This window comes from Eretmochelys imbricata, chromosome 2 (genome assembly GCF_965152235.1).
Source record: "Eretmochelys imbricata isolate rEreImb1 chromosome 2, rEreImb1.hap1, whole genome shotgun sequence".
Taxonomy (NCBI): Eukaryota; Metazoa; Chordata; order Testudines; family Cheloniidae; genus Eretmochelys; species Eretmochelys imbricata.
In genome coordinates this window covers 75,281,120-75,304,601 of record NC_135573.1, presented here as the reverse complement: position 1 = coordinate 75,304,601, position 23,482 = coordinate 75,281,120, and the positions used below count along the sequence as shown (strand labels likewise).

The 23,482-nt window shown below is 40.8% G+C and overlaps 1 protein-coding gene across 1 annotated transcript in view; it reads left to right on the top strand.

Moving 5' to 3' along the window:
* Window positions 1–23,482, top strand: part of ASXL3 (ASXL transcriptional regulator 3) — a 154,518-nt gene that overhangs the window by 17,025 nt on the left and 114,011 nt on the right. The window contains exon 2 of the mRNA XM_077810312.1: window positions 9,335–9,417. Coding sequence (XP_077666438.1) covers window positions 9,335–9,417 — 83 coding nt within the window. The remainder of the gene's footprint in view (window positions 1–9,334; window positions 9,418–23,482) is intronic.

Below are 23,482 nucleotides of genomic sequence, written 5' to 3'. Positions count from 1 at the left end.
ACAGAGAGGCTACGTGATTTGTTAAGGGCCACACAGCTAAATAGTATCTCTTTCTATATTATTGTTAGATGTGGTATAATGTAACAATCCTATTATTTGTAAATAAAACCTTGTTATAGTCAGCCCAGAGTGACATGGCTATAAATGCTTAATTGTATTCATGCTTCACAATATACCCGTATCAGTCACAACACAAAATCTGCTTGTTTTATTAATCTTATGGATAACCCTGATCTGGAAAAAGTATTTTAAATGCTGATAGGAAGTATGTATTTAGCTGCAGTATATATCCCTAAACATATTTTATTCTTAATCCTATATGTTATGATTTAGTATTTTTTCTCTCTGAAATCTTAGGTCTGTATCTGTAGGACACCGTCTAACAAGATAACTCCTTGTAGGAGAGTAGTGGAAAGAAAACTGGCATAACTGTCTCCTCTTGTTAAATCTGGTACATTTAGAGAGTAGCCGGTAGGAATATGTTACTCACTTTGGAAGTACTCCTTAAACATTACATTTGCCTGAGGAAAGTAAGTGATGGAAGTTTTTAAAGACACATACACACACACAGACGTGATTTCAGACGACTTCCTCTTCAGGTATTTTGATTCTGATCATGTTGAAACATCAGTAGTACAGCAAACCTTTTAATGTCTGAAAAAAAATCTATATTAGTTTGTGTTAGAATGATAAAACGTATAAAAAAAGTGAGTATATTCAGGCTTTTGTGTGCTATTTTTCTCTCCATCACTCACATAGCAATCAGTGTTAAGTCCCAAGCAGACTGCAAAAAGCTACAAAAGGATCTCACAAAACTGGGTGACTGGGCAACAAAATGGCAGATGAAATTCAGTGTTGATAAATGCAAAGTAATACACATTGGAAAACATTATCCCAACTATACATATAAAACAATGGGGTCTAAATTAGCTGCTACCATTCAAGAAAGAGATCTTGGAGTCGTTGTGGATAGTTCTCTGAAAACATCCACTCAGTGTGCAGCGGCAGTCAAAAAAGCAAACAGAATGTTGGGAATCATTAAGAAAGGGATAAATAATAAAACAGAAGATATCATATTGCCTCTATATAGGTCCGTGATACGCCCACATCTTGAATACTGCGTGCAGATGTGGTCGACCCATCTCAAAAGAGAGATATTGGAATTGGAAAAGGTTCAGAAAAGGACAACAAAAATGATTAGGGGTATGGAACAGCTTCCATGTGAGGAGCGATTAATAAGACTGGGACTTTTCAGCTTGGAAAAGAGATAACTAAGGGGGGATATGATAGAGCTCTATAAAATCATGACTGGTATGAAGAAAGTAAATAAGGAAGTGTTGTTTACTACTTCTTATAATACAAGAACTAGGGGGTCACCAAATGAAATTAATAGGCAGCAGGTTTAAAAGAAACAAAAGGAAGCATGTCTTCACACAATGCACGGTCAACCTGTGGAACTCCTTGCCAGAGGATTTTGAGAAGGCCAAGACTATAACAGGGTTCAAAAAAAGAACTAGATAAGTTCATGGAGGATAGGTCCATCAATGCTATTAGCCAGGATGGGCAGGGATGGTGTCCCTAGCCTCTGTTTGGCAGAGGCTGAGAATGGGCGACAGGGGATGGATCACTTGATGATTACCTGTTCTGTTCATTCCCCCTGGGGCACCTGGAATTGGCAACGGTCAGAAGACAGGATATTCGGCTAGATGAACCTTAGGTATGACTCAGTATGGCTGTTCCTATATTCTTAATTTGTTCATAGTGTTTCTTTATATTGTTTCCTCTCTGTTATCTACAGCATAAAATATAGGCAAGCTGATGCAGGACACAAATGCTTGGGATGGAAAGGAACAGTCTCAATCACCTAAGCATGGTCGCTTTCTCCCCTTGTACAGGGTGTGTGCGCCAAAGAGGCATTCACCTTCCTGATGGATGCAGTTAAGGATCATGGCCATGAATTCAGGGCAGTTTTTAACCAATCTCTGATATGGTGATGGGGTGGGAGGGCTACCTTTTTCTCTTTGCTCTCTCCACAGTGGTGCTGTGTCTCAATGTACTGATTCTTAGCCACAAACTGCATAGAGCCCATGTTTGTCAGCTAACCACATGCATATGTTACAGACTAGAACACCCATCCTAATACTCTAAACTTGTAACCCTCTGTCACTTGAGCTAAAAGAGACTCTCTGGTTGCTAATAGTAATAGAGCTCATGCTATAGTAGAAATGGAAACAAAATTCAGTGTTTCTTGTCACGATATTTGTCTTTGACCCCAATTTTGCAAAGCAATCTAGTAGCATGGACCCTGTGCCTATGCAAAATCCTGTTATAGTCAGTGGGATGTGCTGGGATCTGTGGTAACTGATCCCAAAGCAGGTTCAGGATCTCAGTCATTTAGATACTTAGCTTGTCTTACTAAGTGATATAATGGGAAATCAAGCCTGAGGATTGATTTTACTCATCGTGACAAAAATTTTTTACTTGCCACAGCCTCTGCAATTTAAAGGAATAAAACAGCTGTGCTGTTCTGTTGTATATTGTATTTGATTGTAACATTTATTTATTTTGAATTCTAAATGCAAGTGTGCCATTTATTTTGATTTTTCAAAGAGCCCTAGCTGCCATTACAACAGTTAAAATGTGGCATTATAGAAAAAACAGCATACTCAAAACTGGTCCAGTTATCCCAGTCCCAAAACCAACATTAAACCAGCCAATCAAAGCAGTAGAACAGAGAAATCATCCATCCTACCGGAGAGGTCCATTCTCTCTCTTTGCCTTCATCAAATGTCTAAGGAACTGGACAGGTCTTCCATAGCCTGAAGGTCAGCATATTGGGGCAGTTTCAGACCAAGATGGGGAGTAAATTCCAAAGTTGATATGCTGACAGAAAACTCTCTGCCAGCTGTTTTCCCCCATGGCAACTGAAGGGATTGCAGCTCATATGTCTCTGCCGACTGTGGTGTTGGCTGTCTGAACTTTTAGGGTCGCATATCCTAAGCCACTAGGGCTTTATAGGTCAATACCATTAATGCCACATAGAAACTAATAGGGAGCCAATGTGGATCATGATATACATGTGCAATTTACCAATCAGTTGTTAAACTTTGTGTTTGATATACTTAGAAAACCTGAATATATTATATTTTTATCTCTATCTAATTTTGCTTTTATTACACCTTCATACTCTCCCGGGCTTCATTCTACTGTTTCATTTATTTCCTATAATAATACAGGAGTTCTCAATTTTTTTTCACAGTATAGACCACATTATTAAAAAGAAAAAAAAAGTGTCGCAGGGACATTTCACCTTCCATTCACAATTGTATAACATCACTATGGCAACTATAATTGCTCATATGGAAAAGTAATATTAGGAAAGTTATTAACATATTTTTAGTGTCTTTTAATGCAGTTTAGCAGCTGGAAATGAAGAGAGCTAGCATCATGTGACCATCCAGATATCTGTAGACCACCAGCAAGCAAGTGCTCCATGAACCACAGTTTGAGAACTGCTGCAATAATCGTGGTGTACCTTCCTTTGTTGTCTTCATTCATCTTTTCCTCCTTTTACCCTTCACTCTGTTACATTGTTTTTTTCACATATTGTGTCCCCTACTTCATCCCCTTTGTCTGTCTCTTCTTGCTTTTCCCATCCTCAATCCCAGCCCAAAGTACTTCTCAATCTCTCTTCTAATCGATTTACCCATCAGTCTCTCCCCTCACAACAGAAGGCTTTGAAGTTTTAGAAGAAACCTAATAGCCAGAAGGCTAAATCTGCTGACCAAAAACCAATACGAAAGGTTTGTGGGGGCCTGCCTCCCCTCGGCCTGGTTATGAGCAAACAGCTGAGAAGGAGCAGGCTGGGATTTTTATGAGGATACTATGTACCCTTGCATGGGATTCCATCTTTCTATTAATTAGCTAGCTAATAGGTCCCTAAAAACTTGAATGTTCTCTATCTACTGAAAGGAAGAAAGAAATATTCATTATGCTGTCCCCATCCATCCCAGTGCCTCTTGGCTGCATGCATGGGTCTGTCTGTGCTGTGTAGGCCTTCCCCCAGTAATTTGGCTGCTTAGAAAAAGGGGCTAGCTGGTATCACTTCTACCTCCCTCCCAGCCTGTGGTGTTTGGGTTTTTTGGATGGTCTTTCCTAGTGTGTTGCTCTAGTGTTGTTGTGGTTGCTTGGACTGTAGCTTTGCCAAGCAGCAGCAATTAAATGTACCTGATTCTTTTCAGTGTAGCTGCTGTTCACAGGGATCTGGATGTATTAGTGGAAAGCTTAGCAAAGCTATGAGCAGCAGCAGCAGAGGCGTGGGAGCAGCCTTGTTTAGGGAGACAGCACTGTATCAGTTTACACTGGCTTCATATTAAGAGAGCTTTTTTCTGCAAACATAGTGGCTAGAATCTGCAGGAGTAGATGGTACTTATCTGCAAAAGCTTCCTACTTGCCACATGAGAATAGTGTTCTTGAGTTCTGTGATTGCTAAAACTGTAGTTTGCACCACTGTCTGTCTTCTCTGTGTTTGTGTTGCTCAGTAATGGCTGAATTGCAAACAGTTGAGCAGATCTGATTCTGTGCATTGAAGGGCAATTGTACACATACGTTTAAAAAAAACCAGTGATACGTTACATACAGAGATTATCTGCTGGCTTCATTACTGCCAAACAGATTATAAGGGTACAAAGTTGGGAGGCATTGTTAATACAGAGAAAGATTGGAGCTTTATACAGGAAGAACTAGATGATCCCGAAGACTGAGTAGCAGAAATTGGATGACATTTAATACTACAAAGTGAAGGGTCAGGCACTTAGGGTCTAATAATAAGAATTTCTGCTATAAGATGGAAGTTCATCAGTTGGAATTGACAGAAGGAGAGAGATCTGGGTGTGTGGTTGAGCACAGGATGTCTGAGTCACCAATATGATGCAAAAAATGGAAATGTGATCCTAGGATGTATCAGGCAAGGCATTTCCAGTAGAGATAGAGAAGTATTAAAGACATTGTGCAAAGGTCTGATAAGACCTCATTTGGGATATTGTGGACGGATTCTGGTCACCGTTATTTAAGAAAGACGGATTCAAACTGGAACAGATTCAAAGAAGAGCTAGTAGTGAGGTTTGCTTGCTGGGATCATGTGGGTATCTCACGCTTAATTCTCTGCCATTGCAGTAGCCTTGAGTATTGGTGCATCTTTATCCCTCCTATTCTGTACCTATGGAACATAATAGTTTAATCTCCTGTGGGCTGTGATACTTCAGTCTAAATTTGGTTGTTGGAGTTAGTGTGTGGGTGCTCTGGCTGTTGGTCAATAGTATACAGGAGCATAGGTGCTGACTCTGTGGGTGCTCTGGGGCTGGAGCACGCATGGGGGAAACAATTCAAAAGTACCAATTTGTCTCCTGGACCATTAATGTTTATTAATAGGTCTGTTTTCTACTAGTAGCTCTCAGAAGTGCTATGTGACAGAACCTGGGTTCAGTTCAGAGTCCTGATCTCTTCACTATCCAAATCAGCAGGGTATGGGTGAACTACACAAGTATCTTGGTGACCTCTGTACTGAACCCCCAGCTCTCTTAAGGAGTGTCATGATGGGGTTCAATGGGATCTTCTTAGTCTGGGTGGGCAACCTGTGGGATGCACGTGGCCCATTGGTAATCGGCTGGCGGGCTGTGAGACAGTTTGTTTACATTGACCGTCCGCAGGCATGGCTGCCCACAGCTCCCAGTGGCTGCCATTTGCCTTTCCTGGCCAATGGGAGCTGCAGGAAGCAGCTGCCAGCACATTTCTGAGGTTCGCACTGCTTCTTGCAGCTCCCATTGGCCAGGAAAGGCAAACCATGGCCACTCGGAGCTGTGGGTGGCTGTGCCTGTGGATGGTCAATGTAAACAAACTGTCTCATGGCCCATGGGCTGCAGGTTGCCCACCACTGTTCTTAGTCCTTCTTAGATGGTGAATTTCATTGCTAGTTATACCTAATGTGGAAGAACGAATGTAGGATCCTCAGGGATACAGTGCAAATCATTCCCTTCCTTCCCTGCCCTTAAGAAAATATGTTGGGATATATCCCAAAGAACTAGGGACAGGAAGACTCCTATTTTTCATGACTGTAATTTGACTTGCTCTGGGGTCCTAACTATTAAGTATAATCCCAGCATTACCAGTCATTGCCCAGGTCTAAGTAAATTCCCATTCTGAGGATATGAATGTTGGATAATGAGGTTGGGGAATAGGAGAAAGATTTAAAACAGGAAAAGGCTTCCTCCCTTGCCCTTCATTACCTTGTCTTACCAAGGTGTTCATAACTGCATTAAGCTATTCTCTTTTATTATTTTACATGTCTTAGTGCACAATTACTAGTTCAGTTTTAATCTTTAGCATTATTGTGAAAATAACATTATTGTGAAAATAATAATTTTTTTGCGGGGTGGGGAGTGCGCCGTGGAGGTATGCATTGTTGGTGCATGTATTAGTTCAGTCTGTTTGATAGCTCACAAGCTTCTTGATAATAATGCTGTATATGTGTTGTTCTGTACTGTCATCTCATCCTGTTTTCTATAGGTAGGTGGGGGAAATCATAGACCTTCATTAAACTGTTTCTTCAACTAATCACTTTTAATTTCTTCAAATAATAAGCTTCATTAAATTAAACCTGTTTAGTTTTTTCTTACACAAGAAATACTAGTTACTGTATTTAGCTAAAATAGTCGTCTTAATAGTTATGAAAAACCCCAGACATAGGGAACACTGACTTCTCATTCAATAGTATTCTAAATCAGGAAATGTTTGCTCTTCACTTAAGGTAACTTTTGTGGGGTTTGTGTGTGTGTGTGTGTGTGTGTGTACACACTATATATCTATATATATTCTAAATGGTTAGATGAATACAGTTACACTTGTCAGGATATATGAGACCACAGCCCACACTGTGCATCCAGTGATTAAACCATTTCCCACAATGGGCAATTGTTCATTCCAGCACATTCAGCCTTTCTAACATATTCTCCATTTTAGTATGTCATTATATCCAGAATGTATTTGCTTCATACTGTGGTATTTAAAAGCTGTCTGGTGGAGTTGATTAAAATCTCTGTAGTGTTATACATATTGCTTTGTCAGTTTTGTTTTGTTCTGTTTTGTTTTGTGAAGATGATCTTCTTTATCCATGTGTCTGGCTATTGTTTCCACAATCCGTTCAGTGCAGCTTCCTCAGCACATACTGCCCTCCCTTCTCCCACTTCCCCAGACAGGGTGATTTCTGATGTTTTGCGTAGCTTTATTGTTTCCTTCCCACTGTCATCAAATTCACACTGTAATACTTAGCACTTTTACTTCCTTTATAGAGTAGGATGTGATGTCATAGAGAAGGGGACAGGGCTACCCAAATTTTCTCAATTGCAGGGAGGAGCTGCCCAGGTGTGCTGAGGGGCCTGTACTCAGGAAGAGAAACAGGGAATCCTCCACAGTGAGTAACCCCACTTTCAAGTGCACCCAGTTTCCTTCATAGCCATGTCCAGTACAGTGTAGTTTCCTCTTCTGCCCTTTCCAGTTTTACCCAGTTTGCCCTCTGGAGTGTTCCCAGTTCAGTTCAGTTTCCCTTTTCCCCCTCCATTTTACTGCACATTCATTTTACTTCTTCCTTTTCTGTTAACTCTCCTCTCTTCCTTACTCCAAGGGTAATATTTTCCTTTTTTGCCTCTTGATGTTGTTAACCTCCATCATTCTAGTCTTAATCTTCACTCACATTGTACTCTTTCCAGTGAATTAGACTGTCCTATTGCTGCTACTTCCTGTTTTATCTATAGTTCCTCTCCTCTCCCTTGTAATAATCTCTTTCCAAGCTCTTCACTGATACCTTTGCCTCTTTTAATTACTTTCCTCCCTACTTTTCCCCCTTTCAAGTCACCATTCCATTTTCCTTTCCTGCAAGTTCCATGTATAATCTTTCCTATTTACATACACATTGTTATAAGCTCAGTTCAGCTCCCAAACCTTTCTCGTGCAGCCCTCGTTTCTGCGTTTTTCTTTTGTAGAACTAAAAGGTAAAGAATAAGTTTGTCTGATATGGAAAACAGTATGGGGCAAGGAATTTGGTAAATAGTGTTCTGAATTGGAAAGAGGAGAAAAGGAAGCTACCAGAACTGTAAAATGGCAGGAGGGACCTGGGGAGCTCAAGGGATTGGTAGAGGTTATGGAGGCTTTGGCTCCTCTAGGTCACCTGCTTGAATTACAGCCCTGGTTAGTAGTGATTGAAAATATTCACCATCCAGTCTTCGGTGACTTATGTGATATGTTTTGGTGGTATGTCTCTAGTTCCTAGTGGACAGGTGTCCACGTTACAGTAGCTACCATCACAATTGGCATTAATTCGTGACTAGTAAAGAGAGGCAAAGGATTGAATGAGCATGGAGACCAAACTAATTTCTCATTTGCCAGAGGTGGAAGTGCAAGTTGTTACTGAGTCACATTGGAATGACACTGGGGGGAAGCTTGCATTGCCATTGCCTGTGCTGTACCTTTTCTGTTGATAAAGGATTTCAGTTTCCAGGGCTGTCAATCTGGCACCTAACATGAGCAAAAGAATGGCAGAAAGAGTCAACTGGCTAAAACTGAAAAGGGACAAAAAGCAAATGACAAACTAAAAAATTCCATGCCAATTGGTCTGAATTGGGATGAGGAGTGGATTAATTCGGGCTCAATTGGAAAAGGCAAAGGAGTGGAAAACTGAGCTGAACTGGAAAACATACTGCACTCGAGTGAGTCATGTGGCATCTTGTGTGCTTCTGTGACTGTTTTGACCACTTAATTTTTCATCTTCTTAAAAACAAAAAGCATTTAAAATTTGAAACCTATCATGTCACTTCTGACAGTGGCTCCTCCTTTGCAAACAGAAGTTTTTAGCCTTTTTTGTTTCTGAGGTCATCATAAGATGTAAGCACAGTAGTTCAGTGACCTCATACTGTTTTTAAAGTAGTGAGCAAAAACTAGCAATCTCTCACTCTTTTTTTCCCCCCTGCCTCAGAGAAACTGTACTGCAGTATTGGTGTCCTCAAATAGGTTTCATATTTTAACTCTTTTTAGTTTATTTTGTATCTTTGGAAGAATATTCCCATGCATTTCAGCAGATGATGCACACAAGCAGCAAGTAAATCTCACTTTTTCTGCAGTGTCCCGGACTATATCTGGCCTTCCAACAGATGGAGGACTCCAGTCTCAACACTGCAATTCCCCCTCCAAAAATAATTAGGAAAAAAATGCATGAACACATAACCTTTCAAATTCACAGAATTATTGTATCTTAGTTACACATATATATATCATTTCTTTTTAGGCATTGGAAAAACACCCCAACTCACCAATGACTGCAAAACAAATACTGGAAGTCATTCAGAAAGAAGGGTTAAAAGAAACAAGGTCAGTATTTATATGTTCAATATCTCTTACAATTTCTTTGAAAACAATGAAATCTAGTATTAGTGAGGCCTGTATGCTATTTCTAAAGTAATATGCACTGGCTAATTCAGAATGTCAGCGTGTGGAAGCTTATCTGACTTTTTTAGTTTGTAGTGTTGTAGCAGTGTGTTGGTCCTAGGATAACAGCGAGACAGGGTGGGTGAGGTAATATTTTTTTATTGGACCTACTCATCTCTTTCACCAACAGAAGTTGGGCCAATAAAAGAGATTACTTCACCCACTTTTTTTTTTTAAAAGGTTTCTTAAATACTCATGTGACTCAACTTATTGCAAAGTGATTTGGATGCAGAAATGGTTTGCAATGGATAAACCCCTGGAGGATGAGCAGGTTGGGGTAGTGGGGTTTGATCCAAAGTTCAATGAAGTTAATAGCAGTCTTTCCATTGGCTCCAGTGAGCTTTGGATTGAGCTCGAAGCATTCTGCTTCAAGTGGACACACAGCTCCTATTCCTGAATCACAACTGTGAGGTGATCTATGCTATAACTGGGAGCTTGGACATGAAAACAAAACAACAGATTACTCTAACAGGAAAGGAGAGATTAGTTTGGGAAGGAAAATAATAATGATGCTCAAATACATGGTGCATTTTCTTCTTCTATGACTGGTGTTGAGGGATAACTGCTCAGAGGGAATTTCTCTTCAAAGATACTGTGTCAGTAGGTGTTGACCTGTGGCAGCAAAATAAGGTAGGCATTTGCTTCTATTTTAATTACATCTTTTACTCTGAAACCTATCCTTTTACTGTGGCTCCTAAAATGTAGGGCAAGTGAGCTTTTAAAGACAACTAGTCTAGTAGAATAGTAATGCATTATATCTGTTATTTCTGAACTTATACTGTTTACCCAAAAGAATCTTTCCTGGGTACTGTGTTATGTTTCTTGTCATTCAGAAACATTTCCTAAGAAACAGAAGGAATAATGCAGTGCAGAGTCTTTCACAGTATATAACCATGCAGCTTACTGGTAAACTAGATACGAGCATGTTGTAAGATATAATAAGTGTGTGTTGGTGGAATGAATAGCAACAGGCATAGTATTATGTAGACGTGGAAGATGCATTTGCCCCCTAAAGTTCTGCAAATGTAGTTCAGAAATCATGTAAAATGTTTGTGCCAGTGCCAAGGAAGAAAGAGAGAGCCTTAGAAAATAAATGTCTGAGCTTAGACTCTGTGCCACAAGGATATGCAAACAACAAAAAAGTCTCACAAAAGAAATCACTTGAAAATTGTATATTAAGATACTCCACAGCAGCAAATGAGCTACTGATTGCTCTTTCAAGTCTTGTAACATGATGCTACTGCACTTTGGCTTACAATTCTATTCTACTAATTCTTGTTATAATAAAAATGCTTCTTCATACTTCTTAGAGTGTTTTTCTCCCCATCGTGGTGTATTAAAGAGAAAGCAGTGTACAGAGACTGGATAGGAGGTGAAGCTAGCTCTTCAATATACTTAAAATACAGAAAACAGAAAAGCTCCTTTTGATTGTAAATATAAATAAATCATACAAGAGGAAGAATAACCTACTAAATGGAAAATCAGCCTTGTAGTAATGCACGAACTCAGCTTGACAGGCAAGAACAGGATCAGCAAGTTTTCATTTCTGTTTGATTTGTATTGTGGTTCAGTATGTATGTGCTGTAAAATGAATACAGCACATGTGTGGGTAATTAGTAGTAACTAACTATACGGAATGTCATGTGTGGTGATGAGCATTCCTACTATTGAAGGCAGGATAAATCCCTATATTGTCTATTCCTTAACTGTGCCCCAAACTGAGGAGCCTAAAAATTATGATTGTTGCAGTTGTCTGGAAATTGTGACTTTTTTTTAGAATCGAGTTTAAATTTAAACAAAGTTTGGATTAAGTGTTTTCTACTGCATTGAAAATAGTTGAAATTAAGTGCTCATGAAAGGTTTTTGACTGAGAATGTTGGTTGTTAAATTCCTCTACTAGAGCAGCAGTCTGTGCAAACTTACCCTATTTAGCCATGCTACTTTAACTATAATCTGCAGGGGACCTTTCTAGGGCTAACAAGGCACTTTAGTTTCCATGCTGCTATCTACTGAGACTTACAAGTAGTGGTGGATTTTGTGATGAGTAGTCAACCTGTACCCTCCCCCCCGGGGGGAAAAAAAGAGCTGGAATGAGACCACCGAAGTGTCTTGGACCACTGAACAGCCTTCATTCTTTGATGACTTTCTTTCAACTGGACTGGATTTGAACCAACAGTGAAAGGTTATGTATCCTGTTCCCTCTTCCTTTTGCTGATATGTTTATCAGCAAACCTGTAGCAATTCTGGGCAAAGTTCTCTTAGAATTCTCTTCCAGCCTTTCCAGTGTATAGTGAACAATAGGACTGCTCAGTTCAGTCATTTCGCACGTACATTGCAAAAATAACTACAGGTAATCTAAAATTTCTTGCTGTATTAGCAACTCAGAATTAATAACTTTTAGGTTTTTGCAGTTTTATTGTTGCCATTAGCGGCCAATCATTAGGACTCTGTTGGCCTTTTAGGCCCTTACATTTATTTCTCTTTGATGCTATAAAGATGTGGAATTCCCCAACAGTTTGGTTGTTTATTTACCCAAATTAAGTCCAGCAGGGAAAAAATTTAAAAAACAAAAACACTAGCACAAATCCAGGTGCACCTCAAGGGAAAAACAAACAAAACTATGATCATAAGCCGTGCTGCAGAGTGCACTTGCACAGATTTATATCTTGTTTGAGATGCATGTTTCAGTTTTGTTTTTGTTTTGTTTTTTAAATATCTTTCCTGCTGCGACAATCACTTGTAAAAGATCATCATCTGGCCAATCCTCCTCTCTGTACCTGGAAGGAAAACCAACTTTTAAGGTAAATAATTTTGGGGCCTAGAAGCTTGACATTTTTCTTAACTAATTAAAAGAAATTATTTGTGTGTCTAAATGTAAGCGTTAGCAAACAAAGCCAAACTGACATCCCTTGAGACTGTAGTCTTTTATCTACAGGTGTAATGCATGCAACAATAGTGCAAACTTCAAGTTTACCTTTCATTGTACCTCAACCTTATTCTGAAATAATTGCTTTTCTTGGAGACAGGGTAGTTTAGCTATGTGTCTGTTTAAACATTGGCCTCTCTGCTGAGATTGCAAATGAAGGTGTCATTGTGCTACCTGGCCACTTTTAACTGGATTGAGAACACCAAATTATTTTATGTAGGCCACTAAGCAGTGGTTTAATGATAACAATTTTTGGATAGTACTGACATGAGCCAAATTTGAATTGGTGATTGAGAGAGACTTCCTGCTCCAGTACCAACTTACATAGCTTAACAACCTACTGGTTTCCTCATAAAAACAAATGAAATGTATATGTAATTGGAGATTATAATTAATTTTATTTCCCGTGACTTGTATTTTAGTTGAAACTTGTATTTGCTGTAATGTTTCTTATAGCAGGCTAAGTCAAGAGGGGATAATGAGAAAAATATATGGATTAATTAAAACAAACACTTGCGTTCTAATATAATTTTTTAAAAATCGAGATAAAATCCGCAATGATTTTAAGGGTAGACGTTTGATTTTGAGAGATGTCAGAATCAGTATAAAAATTGCATCATAGGAAACATCAGTTTCACATCTTGTAAAGTTTCAAATGTCCAGGTGTGATTAAAAATATGTGCTCATGTTGATAAGGACCTGTTATGTGTCAGTAGGTTTCTTCTTTGAGAGAATTTATCAGGCAGTTAGAAAGAGAGAACAAAATTAATGTTCTGGCAGCCATTCACAATGATGACTTTTAAACGGAAGTTATCTTTGTCAAAAGTTGCTTGGCTTCCATACAGTGATGAGCTGCCAGAAGCTGAAGAACCGGTTCCTTCAGTCGCTCTGGGTCTTCGGCAGCACTTTGGCGGCACGTCCCTCAGTTGCTCCGGGTCTTCGGTGGCACTGAAGGACCCACCGCCGAAGTGCCGCCGAAGGCCTGGAGTGCCGCTGGGTGAGTACAAATTCTCAGGGGAGCTTCCCCAGCCGAGAGCTCAGGTGGGACGGAGAGGATGGTCCCGCAGGCCAAAGTTTGCTCCCCCCCCCGCCCACCCAACAACCGGTTCTAAACCGGCTTCAAAATTTAAAAACCGGTTCGCATGAACCGGTGCAAACCGGCTTCAGCTCACCACTACTTCCATATTTTCTAGTTTATACAGTTTTGCTGCAGGCTAGTTTAGAGTCCAGGCAATATAATGTAGTGGGGAAGGACTTGTGAGAAATCTTTGGGCAGAACCTCTTCTGATTATTTTCAGTTAAAAAGAATTATAATGGTAATTTGCGTGAGTGTAGGATGGCAAAAAGGATTCTGAAAGGAATTGACTCACTTGCCAACAGCAGGCAATTTTATTATTAGAGAAATGTCAAAGGGATTAAAATAATTACCAGAAACCTAGTAGCCAGATATGAAGTGATAGATGAAAGATGAGGAGGGGTATACCACTAGTGAAGTTCAAGGGAAATGCCCTGATGAAGAATTCAGCCCCACCACTATCCCCAGCTGATGGGAGAGGGTGTAGGTGTTGGGATTTTTAGTCGGTACTGATCCTGAGCTACTTTTCAGTGCTTGTTCTCTTTTATTCGTCTCAGGATAGTAATTGTCTGATATATGTGATGCTCCATCACCCCTGTAGCTGTTGGTTGGATTTCTGGCAATTCCAGAGGCTCCTGGCTGCTGTGAGGGGAGAGAGGAGACAGCTCTTGGCTACTGTACCCCTCCTGGTAACTGGGGTACAGGTGGGCCGGTGTGGGTGGGTGCGTCTTCTGGGAATAACTCCATGCCTGCTTTTGCTGCTTACAGGTTTCCTAGGTAGCATCATCAAATTGACATGATTTGTGGCAGCTTCGCTACTGCTTACGGGGTTCAGAACAACAACAAATTGAGCTAGAGCCGCATCATTTCACTCTGTTGCTGTTTGAGGAAGCTATGAACAGCAGCAGAGGCAGTGGACCTCGCTGTCTGCAGACTCAAGAATACAACACGATGCTGGTTACGTTAGATTGACATTTGAAAGGACTAGAATCTTTTTCTTTCAATTGAAAGTTTAAATTCTGCCAAAATTGATGACTTGGGCTCCCTTATTCAATGGGGAGTACTTACCCACTGGCCAAGGGCAAGTGGATTTTTTTTTTAACTCCTGCAGTGCATACAGGATTCCTTACAGAATGCTCCTGGTGCTTTACATAAACTTGAAACATCAAATAAGTATATTTTCATTTTGTTGACAAATGGAAGCCAGTTTGGCTTCCCAAAAATGAAAAGGCAGCTCATTCCATAGTCATGAGGTATATGTGCTAAAAGTACAAGCTTCAAATATGTCTGAATTATATTTAGGACAGGTAGTGAATCTGCAGACTTAGATCTAGCAGTATGAGTTACTTGTTTTAGTTAAAAACAAAACGAGTGCTTCCCAAATAAAAGATTGGAACATTATGAATCACAGATTCTCTATCTCCTGTTCTTACTTGTTACGCCTCTGGTCATCTACTGATTGTCACTTTCTGACACTGCAATTTTTCTTAAGCCTTTCTGGAGCAGTGCAAAAGCTATCATAATGTACAAAGCTATATTTAAATTCTTACCCCAGATAACACTTACAGTACTAAACTGCACAAAATTACTATGTCCCTGCTACATACAGACTTTCCAAAGATGCAGTTCTTCTCTGAAGAGTGTGTTACTTTGTGGAGAGACACTTACAGCCACAGTGGAACAGAAAATTCAGGTCCTCAGTAAGAGGAGAAGGAAAAAGACCAGGGTTTCAGAGTCTTACTGTAAAAAATTAATGGTTATTTTAACATACATATTTTTTGTTTCATTGCAAAAGGTATCTTTGCATCCAATGGATGAAAAATACTATTAAATGACACCTCCCACCACCAAATAGTAACTATCCCCAATTAGGGCCGGCTCCAGGCACCAGCGAAGGAAGCAGGTGCCTGGGGCGGCCAATAGAAAGGGGCAGCACTTTGTCTGTAATTGGGGCGGCATATCCGCGTCTTCGGCGGCAGTTCGGTGGCGGGTCCTTCACTCCCTCTCTCCCTCTTCAGCGGCAATTCGGCTGCAGGTCCTTCTTTTTTTTTTGTCTTTTCCTCTTGGGGCAGCAAAAAAGCTGGGGCCAGCTTATGTTTATATAGTTTGTTTAACACAGTACTGTACTGCATTTGCTTTTTATTTTTTGTCTCTGCTGCTGCCTGGTTGTGTCCTTCCAGTTCCAAATGAGGTGTGTGGTTGACTGGTCAGTTCATAACTCTGAGGTTCTACTGTGCAAGTAAAAAAAATCATAGGTCTGACTCTTTGGAATGTACTATGAAATCTTAACATGTATTGGAACCTGAAGTCAGTTATGTAATTCCCTCCCATTTGAGTCCAGAAACTGAGAACATTGAAATATTAGTCTGCAGCCATTCATTCTTATCACATGAGTTTTTGGGGAAAATTTCCAGTCAAATTGTGCCAAAAGTTTTGGTGCCGAGGACTCTTGTTCATGCCCTGTGTCTCCCTAGTTTTGTACTTCTCCTTCTGCCTTGCTTGACTCAGAACACTCAGAAATTCACTTCTACTCCTTCCTCTCTAGAATAGATTAAAGAAAAGTTTCAGAGTAACAGTCATGTTAGTCTGTATTCGCAAAAAGAAAAGGAGTACTTGTGGCACCTTAGAGACTAACCAATTTATTTGAGCATGAGCTTTCGTGAGCTACAGCTCACTTCATCGGATGCATACCGTGGAAACTGCAGCAGACTTTATATACACACAGAGAATATGAAACAATACCTCCTCCCACCCCACTGTCCTGCTGGTAATAGCTTATCTAAAGTGATCATCAAGTTGGGCCATTTCCAGCACAAATCCAGGTTTTCTCACCCTCCACCCCCCCACACAAATTCACTCTCCTGCTGGTGATAGCCCATTACTCAACGGGAGTTAAAAGGGCAATAACCAAGAAAAGGGGGGCAAGAAATGTTTAACTTTTGGAATGTAACATTAACCCACAGGTCCTGTGTTTCTTTGCCTTCCTCGTCTGTCACACTCAGGATTCTGAACTCTGGGGCAAGATCATTTCGTACTATTCTTGCTGTTAAGGAATATTTGACCTGAGTATCTTCAAGTAACTGTGACTGGCCTATTACTTTTACTATTACTATTATTTTAGAACAGTGGTTCTCAACCTATTTACTATTGTGGGCTGCGTCCAATACTACTTGTATGACCCTGAGGATGTCACATGGGCTGCATCTGTGTGCTGATTGGGCCGCAAGCGGCTTGCAGGCCACAGGTTGAGAACCACTGCTTCAGCAGAAGTAAGAAATCCTGCTCACTCTGCTATTTTTACTGCATTTGTAACTTACCTGTAGAATTCTTAACCCTACCTTTCTTTCCTTCTTGACTTGGCTTCCCTCTTAGTTACTACAGGAAATGTCAATTCAAGTCCTTCTCCCTCATCCCCCTCTCCTTTCCAAAAAGTACATTGGTTATCATTCTTGTGCAGCTGTTATTCTGCCCAGGGTCGTGCTGTCTACATAGGATCTGATAGATTCTGGTGGTGATAATCTTCTTTGGGAAGACTAAGAAGAGATATTTGTCATAGGTTTGAGTGAGCATTGTTACCTTTCTACTTCTCATCCTCAAAGGTGGTGATAGCCTTTTCTCACTTAGCTGCTGATACTGAGATTTCAGAGCTTGAGGAGGCGCCAGAGAAAGACCGTGATTATTCTCAAGATTTTCTGCTAGAATAGGGGTGGGTAAACTTTTTGGCCCGAGGGCCACATCTGGGTGGGGAAATTGCTTGCAGGGCCGGGGCAGGGGGTTAGGGTGCGGGGGCGGAGTTTGGGGTTTGGGAGGGGGTGCAGTGTGCAGGAAGGGGCTCAGGGCAAGGGGTTGGGGCAAAGGAAGGGTGCAGGGTGCATGAGGGGGCTCAGGGAAGGGGGTTGGGGTGCAGGAGGAGGCTCAGGACAGAGGGTTGGGGTGTAGGAGGGCTGGGGATGCGGCAGGGGGCTCAAGGCAGGGAGATGAGGTGCACGAGGGGTGCGTAAGGGGGCTCAGGACGGGGAGTTGGGGTGCAGGAGGGGTGCGGGATGCAGCAGAGGGCTTAGGGGAGGGAGTTGGGGGGCGGGGTGCAGGAGGAGTTCAGGCTCCGGTCCACTGCTGCTTACCTAGAGCGACTCCAGGGTGGCATGCTGCGCCGCTCGGGGAAGCATCTGGCACCATGTCCCTGTGGTCCCTGAGGGTGGAGGGGGGGCGCAAAGGGCTCCTCTTGTTTCCCTTCCCTCACCTGTGGGTACCTCCTCCGAAGCTCCCATTGGCTGCTTCCTGGAGTGGTGTGGTGCACGTGGCAGTGGCAATCCCACGGGCCAGATCCAAAGCCCCGAGGAGCTGGATCCGGCCCGTGGGCCATAGTTTGCCCACCCCTGTGCTAGAGGATTTATGCTGTTTGTGCAGAAATATTACACCAGTATGTTGCCTGGAAGTAAGCTTACAACTTCATCTTTTACCTGAGAAGAGCCATCAAAGGAGCACACCTAACCTTATGCAGTTCTAATTTGTCCATTGATAAATGACACCCTCCCGTGTCAACCTAAACAGTATGTTCACCAGACTCTTTAAGCGCCCAGCTTCTAAGGTGAAACAAATGGAGTGGATCCTGGAACATTTTTCACTGCACCAGTTTTGTGTACAAGGATCTGTCCATTCCCACCCCCAAATGTCTTGAAATAGAGACCTTGTCACAGGAGGTAGTGTCTCTGACAGTCATTGTGGGTTTTTTTTTTTCCTGGCTTCAATCCTAGTACTGCTGTTGTGTCCTACAGAAGCTGTACCTACTGAGTATCCTCGTATATTGCCTCTGTCTTGTCTGGTTATGGTTTCAGGTTCTCCAGCAGTTTCTGATCCTCTCTGGAATCAGTGCATCCAAAACATACAAGACTCTTTTCATTCCCCTGTCCTATTCAGTTAGTTAATGAAGAGACACCTGTTAAGTGGATCTCCTAGGTTGGTAATAGGGACAGTGGACACTAAAGACCTTATTTTGAGTTCAGAATGAGCCTGAGGAAATGATTCTTTTCAGAGGAAAAAAATGTACATCAATTTCCTTGCATATAGGGCTTTTAGGAAGGCATTGGTAGACCTCAGGGACTCTTAGGAATCTCAGGGGACTCCATCTGGGTCACAGCTCTCATGTGGGCATTTATCCGTTCTGTCTCTGTTAAACCTATTGAATAAAATTTTAAAAAGCACCAAAGTCCCATCTAAAGTCACTGGGATATAGGTTCCTAAGTGATGCCAGTGCTTTTGATATTTTACCCAGTGCTTCTACATCCCTTGATCTTTCTGCCAGTTTCTCTTTAAGCCTTTGAGTTCTATGTCCGTGGCATTGCTGACTTTAAAAACCCTTTCCCAGTCGCTGCTTTTCTGAAAATAGGGTAAACGAGCTTGGAAGCTCTGTTCTCTTTACTGCCAACCTATTTCTGGATCTCCACGGTATAGCGAGGCTTTCTTCCTTTCTCCAGTAGTTTCAAGGTTTCGTCTTGGTCAAGAAATACTATCACTGCCCAGTTTTATTCTTCCACTCAGAATAAAAAAGAAAATAGCACGTGGCCTTTGACTGTTGTTGAACCTTAACAGTCAGCTTTGAAACAATGAAGGATTTTTGGTCTTTAGGGTCGTCTTGTTATGGGAAGAGCCAAGGATGGGGATCAAAACCTCTAAGGTAACTCTAGTCTGCTAGATGGTATTTGGGAGGCCTATTCAGATGAAGGAGTACATTGAAAAAAACAATGTCAAAACCTATTCTGCCTTGGATGTAGTCAATCTTTGGGACAGAGAAGGGGACATTTTGGTGGAAGAGAGAAATAAAGTTTGTGTGCATTTTTTCACCTGGTATGATTGAATTACTGCATGTGCATCAACAGATGCAGTTTTTGGCTATGGAGTGATGAGAGAAGTTGTATCTGAGCAACTTCTACCCATTCTTTCAATGAAAGACTGCTAGAAAAATCCCCTCTTGGTCCTCCTTCAGGTACCTTCTCAAAACTCATCTCTTCCATAATGAATACAGCAGACTGCAATCTGATTATGGTAGTGCAGGTGGACAGCTGCAGTCACTGCAGAACGGTGCATGTCAGATTATATTTGCTACTCTGTCTCCACCGCTCTCCTCCTGGCCCTCTTGTTTGTCTCGTATACCTGTTACTTGTCTTTTTTACACTGTAAGCTCTTTGGGGGAAGAGACAGTCACAGAGTATATGTTTGTACACAGGCACAATGGAACTTTGACATTGTTGTGGTCGTATTCCATTGCAGACAGGTGAATTGGAGTTGCAAAGACTACAGTTTTTATTTGTAAATGTTTCTGAATCTTGGTTACACTATTCTGGACTGATAATTCTAAAATTCATCATTTTAGGCATATTTTAATGTATTATATTTAAGCCACTGATGGCTTATTTTAGTTCACTTTTATGTAGAAACAATCCCTAATTTGTATATTTTAACACTGCTTCTCTCCATTTTGGAGTGCTAAGGAAGCTTTGTCAAGGGGCTTTAAGGAACAGTGCCAGAAAATAAGTTGTTTCCATGAACATTTTTGATGCAGTTTGACTGTTGCTTCTGTTTGTCATATGAGAAATATTTCAAATTGGTGTCAGTTTTATGTTTCTCTCAGATATAAATTTAAGTTCAACTTTATTATCATGTGGGTTAAATTTAAGAGGGAGTTTAAAAGACAATTGGCATTATGTATTTGTATTTATAATAGTGGATTGGGACCCCATTGTACTGGGCACAAACACATAGTGTGAAACAGCTTCTGTCCTGAAGAGCTTACTGTATAAATTGACAAGGCATAGGGTGGAGGGCAAGAGAAACATGGAGACAGGTGGAGTGACTTGCCTAAGATCACACAACAGAGCTGAGAATGGAACCCTAGTCATGTGACTCCCAGTCAGTACGCTATCCACTAGACCTTTCTCTGTGTGTGCATATATGTATAAATATATAAAATAAAGAGGATAAAATACAGGCACTCCATAATATAGTTTGTATCCTGTGGTAAATTGACTGTATGTAGTTGCTGAATTTGTAGGAATAAAAAGCACCAAACTAAAAAAGCACCGGTCACTCCATCACTTGCCCTTAGATCTTTAAGAGTTGACATCACTTACAATATTTTTTAAGGCTTACCCTTCTGCACTTTGGTGCTGATCATCAAAGAATTTAAGCATGTGCTTTAGCGAACTGGGGCCTTAGAACAGTTGATTCTCTTACTTAAGATGATGGATTTTATTCTTTCGGTTAATATTTTTGCTTGTAATTTGTTCAGTGCTTCATTTCTCCACCTAGTGAACTCTGTCATAATATAGGCTGATGTGTACAGCAAACCATCTATCCAACTTTCATAGAAGTTATACAAAATACTGTTGCTCGTTTTCTAAAGGGTCAGCAATAAAATAGTTTATTTTAAATCAAGAAGTAACACTGGAAAGTACTACACTATGAAGACCTGTGAAAATGAGAATGTAATCTGTATGAGCAGCTTGCTTTCCTAGCTATAATGAAAATATATTTTTATTTTACTTATATAGTTATTTCAGTTTTTGTTTACCAATTCTGTTTTTTCCCCAAGGGCTAGATAGGAGTGTTAAGTGCTTGAATCCTGTTTAAAGGTAATATGTGCTATATTGTAGTTATACTGCAAAATTATAACACATACAGTGAAAGTGTGAAGATTTTACAGTTAATCCGTGTTTAGTTGTAATTGGAAACAATAGTACAGTTACAGTTACATTTTGTGGTGTGCTAAACATATGTCATCATTTAAGGTCTGCAAAGCAAAAACATTTTGTCTTTTAATGTCCCAAGTCTCCATTGTTACTGTGTAACTTGCTGAAATTAGGATCCACATTGTGTATTAGTGCCATATTGCAGACATTACTTTTATCTAAGTATGGAGGGAGGGAGAGTAAACAATTGTTACAGTGAATAGTGACTATTAATATAATATTTGATAGTCTTATTTGTGACATTTACCAACTACATTGGGTACAATAAAAATCGACACTTCTTATTGGTCCAACCCCCCCTATTGTTTGGAGGTGGGAAATAGGCATCAGCTGTGAAAATTAAAGTTGTGTGGCCCTTTCTACAAATTCCATGCTTAGCATCCTTTTCATAGTGAAATACAAGGTGTAATGTTTCTATATTTTCGATGCTTTATGTAACAAAGGCAACCTGTATTCATCTATCCTTCGTCATGGTTAATAAAATTCAGTTATAGAATTTTTTGAGAGACCCGAATTAGTAACTAAAAAAACTTGTGTGGAAATGGAAACTAGAGTATTGGAGTCCCCAAATGCTTACTGTCCCTTTAAAATGTATACAGATTGTGTCAAGAACAGCTTTCAAAGTTTTTTCTGGGAAGGTGTAGCCTCCCTTTAGCAATATAGCAGCAAAAGTTGATTTTATAATTATTTTCTTTCCTCTTAGTAAAAAAAAAAGTAAATCCTCTTTAAATTTTGCATCTTTTTTGAGAGAGAGAAATTAAGATTTCTTACAGATATGTACAAATCCATTTGTACACACATGGACATTAAAGAGGGAGAAAGTCTTACTAGATCAATAATCCATTCCCCTGCCAGTGCAAGTTTCTTCCCTGTATCCAGTGGATACACCAGTTTGGGTTTAAATGACTAAAGTGGTGTTTTTTTCCGTAATTTAACAGATCTTACTTTTTGGGGAGCAGTTTCCTGATACTCAATCTTAGAATTTTCCCTTGCTTAATTTAATCCTTTTTACCTGTATCCAGTCAAAGTGTATGTTCATCTGAACGCTTGTTAACTTAACCACTATGATGTGAAGGGTGATATGTTCTCTGAGGTTTGTCTTAATCAGCCAGCTTTGCCAACATCTCCTGGTTAAGAGCAGGGAGGCTATAAATTGGTTTTCTAATAATATGAGCCCCTTATTGTCCAGAGCTCTTAGCATTTTAAGAAATCTTTAGTTCATTGAGGTTTGATGGTAGACAGAGCTTGTGAAGGCCGATGCTCAGCTCAGTGGCTGGCTGTCTGTAATGCAATAACTTTTTAACTTCTTATCCAATCAGTCCAGAATTTCAGAGAATTTTTCAGGCCTCCGAGGTCAGAACTCTCTGCTGCTGTTAGGGAAAATCTGGAAACTGAAAGGGGAAAAATGGGGGACACATGGAACCCTGACAGTTGATTAGCACTGCCACAGCTGTAAACACCTCTGTAATTGACTATAGATAAAAGGACTAGTTGGTGGCACTCATTAACACCCGCCAGCATCACACTACTCAGTCTTGTCTGTTGTCCTCCCAATAGAGTTTAGCAGATAGATACCCTCAATGATTTATATCTCAAAAAGAAAGAAGACAAACAACTTGGGGGAGTATGGGGAAGTGCACACAGTCCCTGACACGGGGGATTCTGGTATGGGGAGAAGAGGAATAGAGAACAACCTGGCAGGGGGAAGATTAGGTGATCCCGATAAGGGGATATGAGGGGACACACAAAGCCTCTACCATGCAGGCCTATCTTAACTGATGTGCACTCGGGACACTTTTACAGGGCTTCCATCTCAGGGGCCCCCCAGCTACTGGGGAAAAAAAACAAAATAAAACTGAGTGATGCTGCAACCCTGTGCACGGTTTAGCAGGCAGTGCCATTTACTCAAATTTGGCCCAGCTGCTCCTCCATCACAGCTGGGATCAGGAGCGGCAATCCTAGCTGGGACAGGAGTGGAGCACTGAGCTAGGAGATGTGGAGGAGGGTGAACAGCCAAGAAGGTCATGGAGCAAGTTGCTGTGCTTTGGGGTGAGTGGGGAGTATTGGGAAGCCGTGTAGGGGGGCAAGTGGAACACGGGTGTGTGTGTGCGGGATTGAGGGCTGGAACGTTGGGGGAGAGGGGGATGTTGGAGGTTGTGGCCAGTATGGCTGAGGTGTTGTGCGGCCGTGGTGAGCAGGATA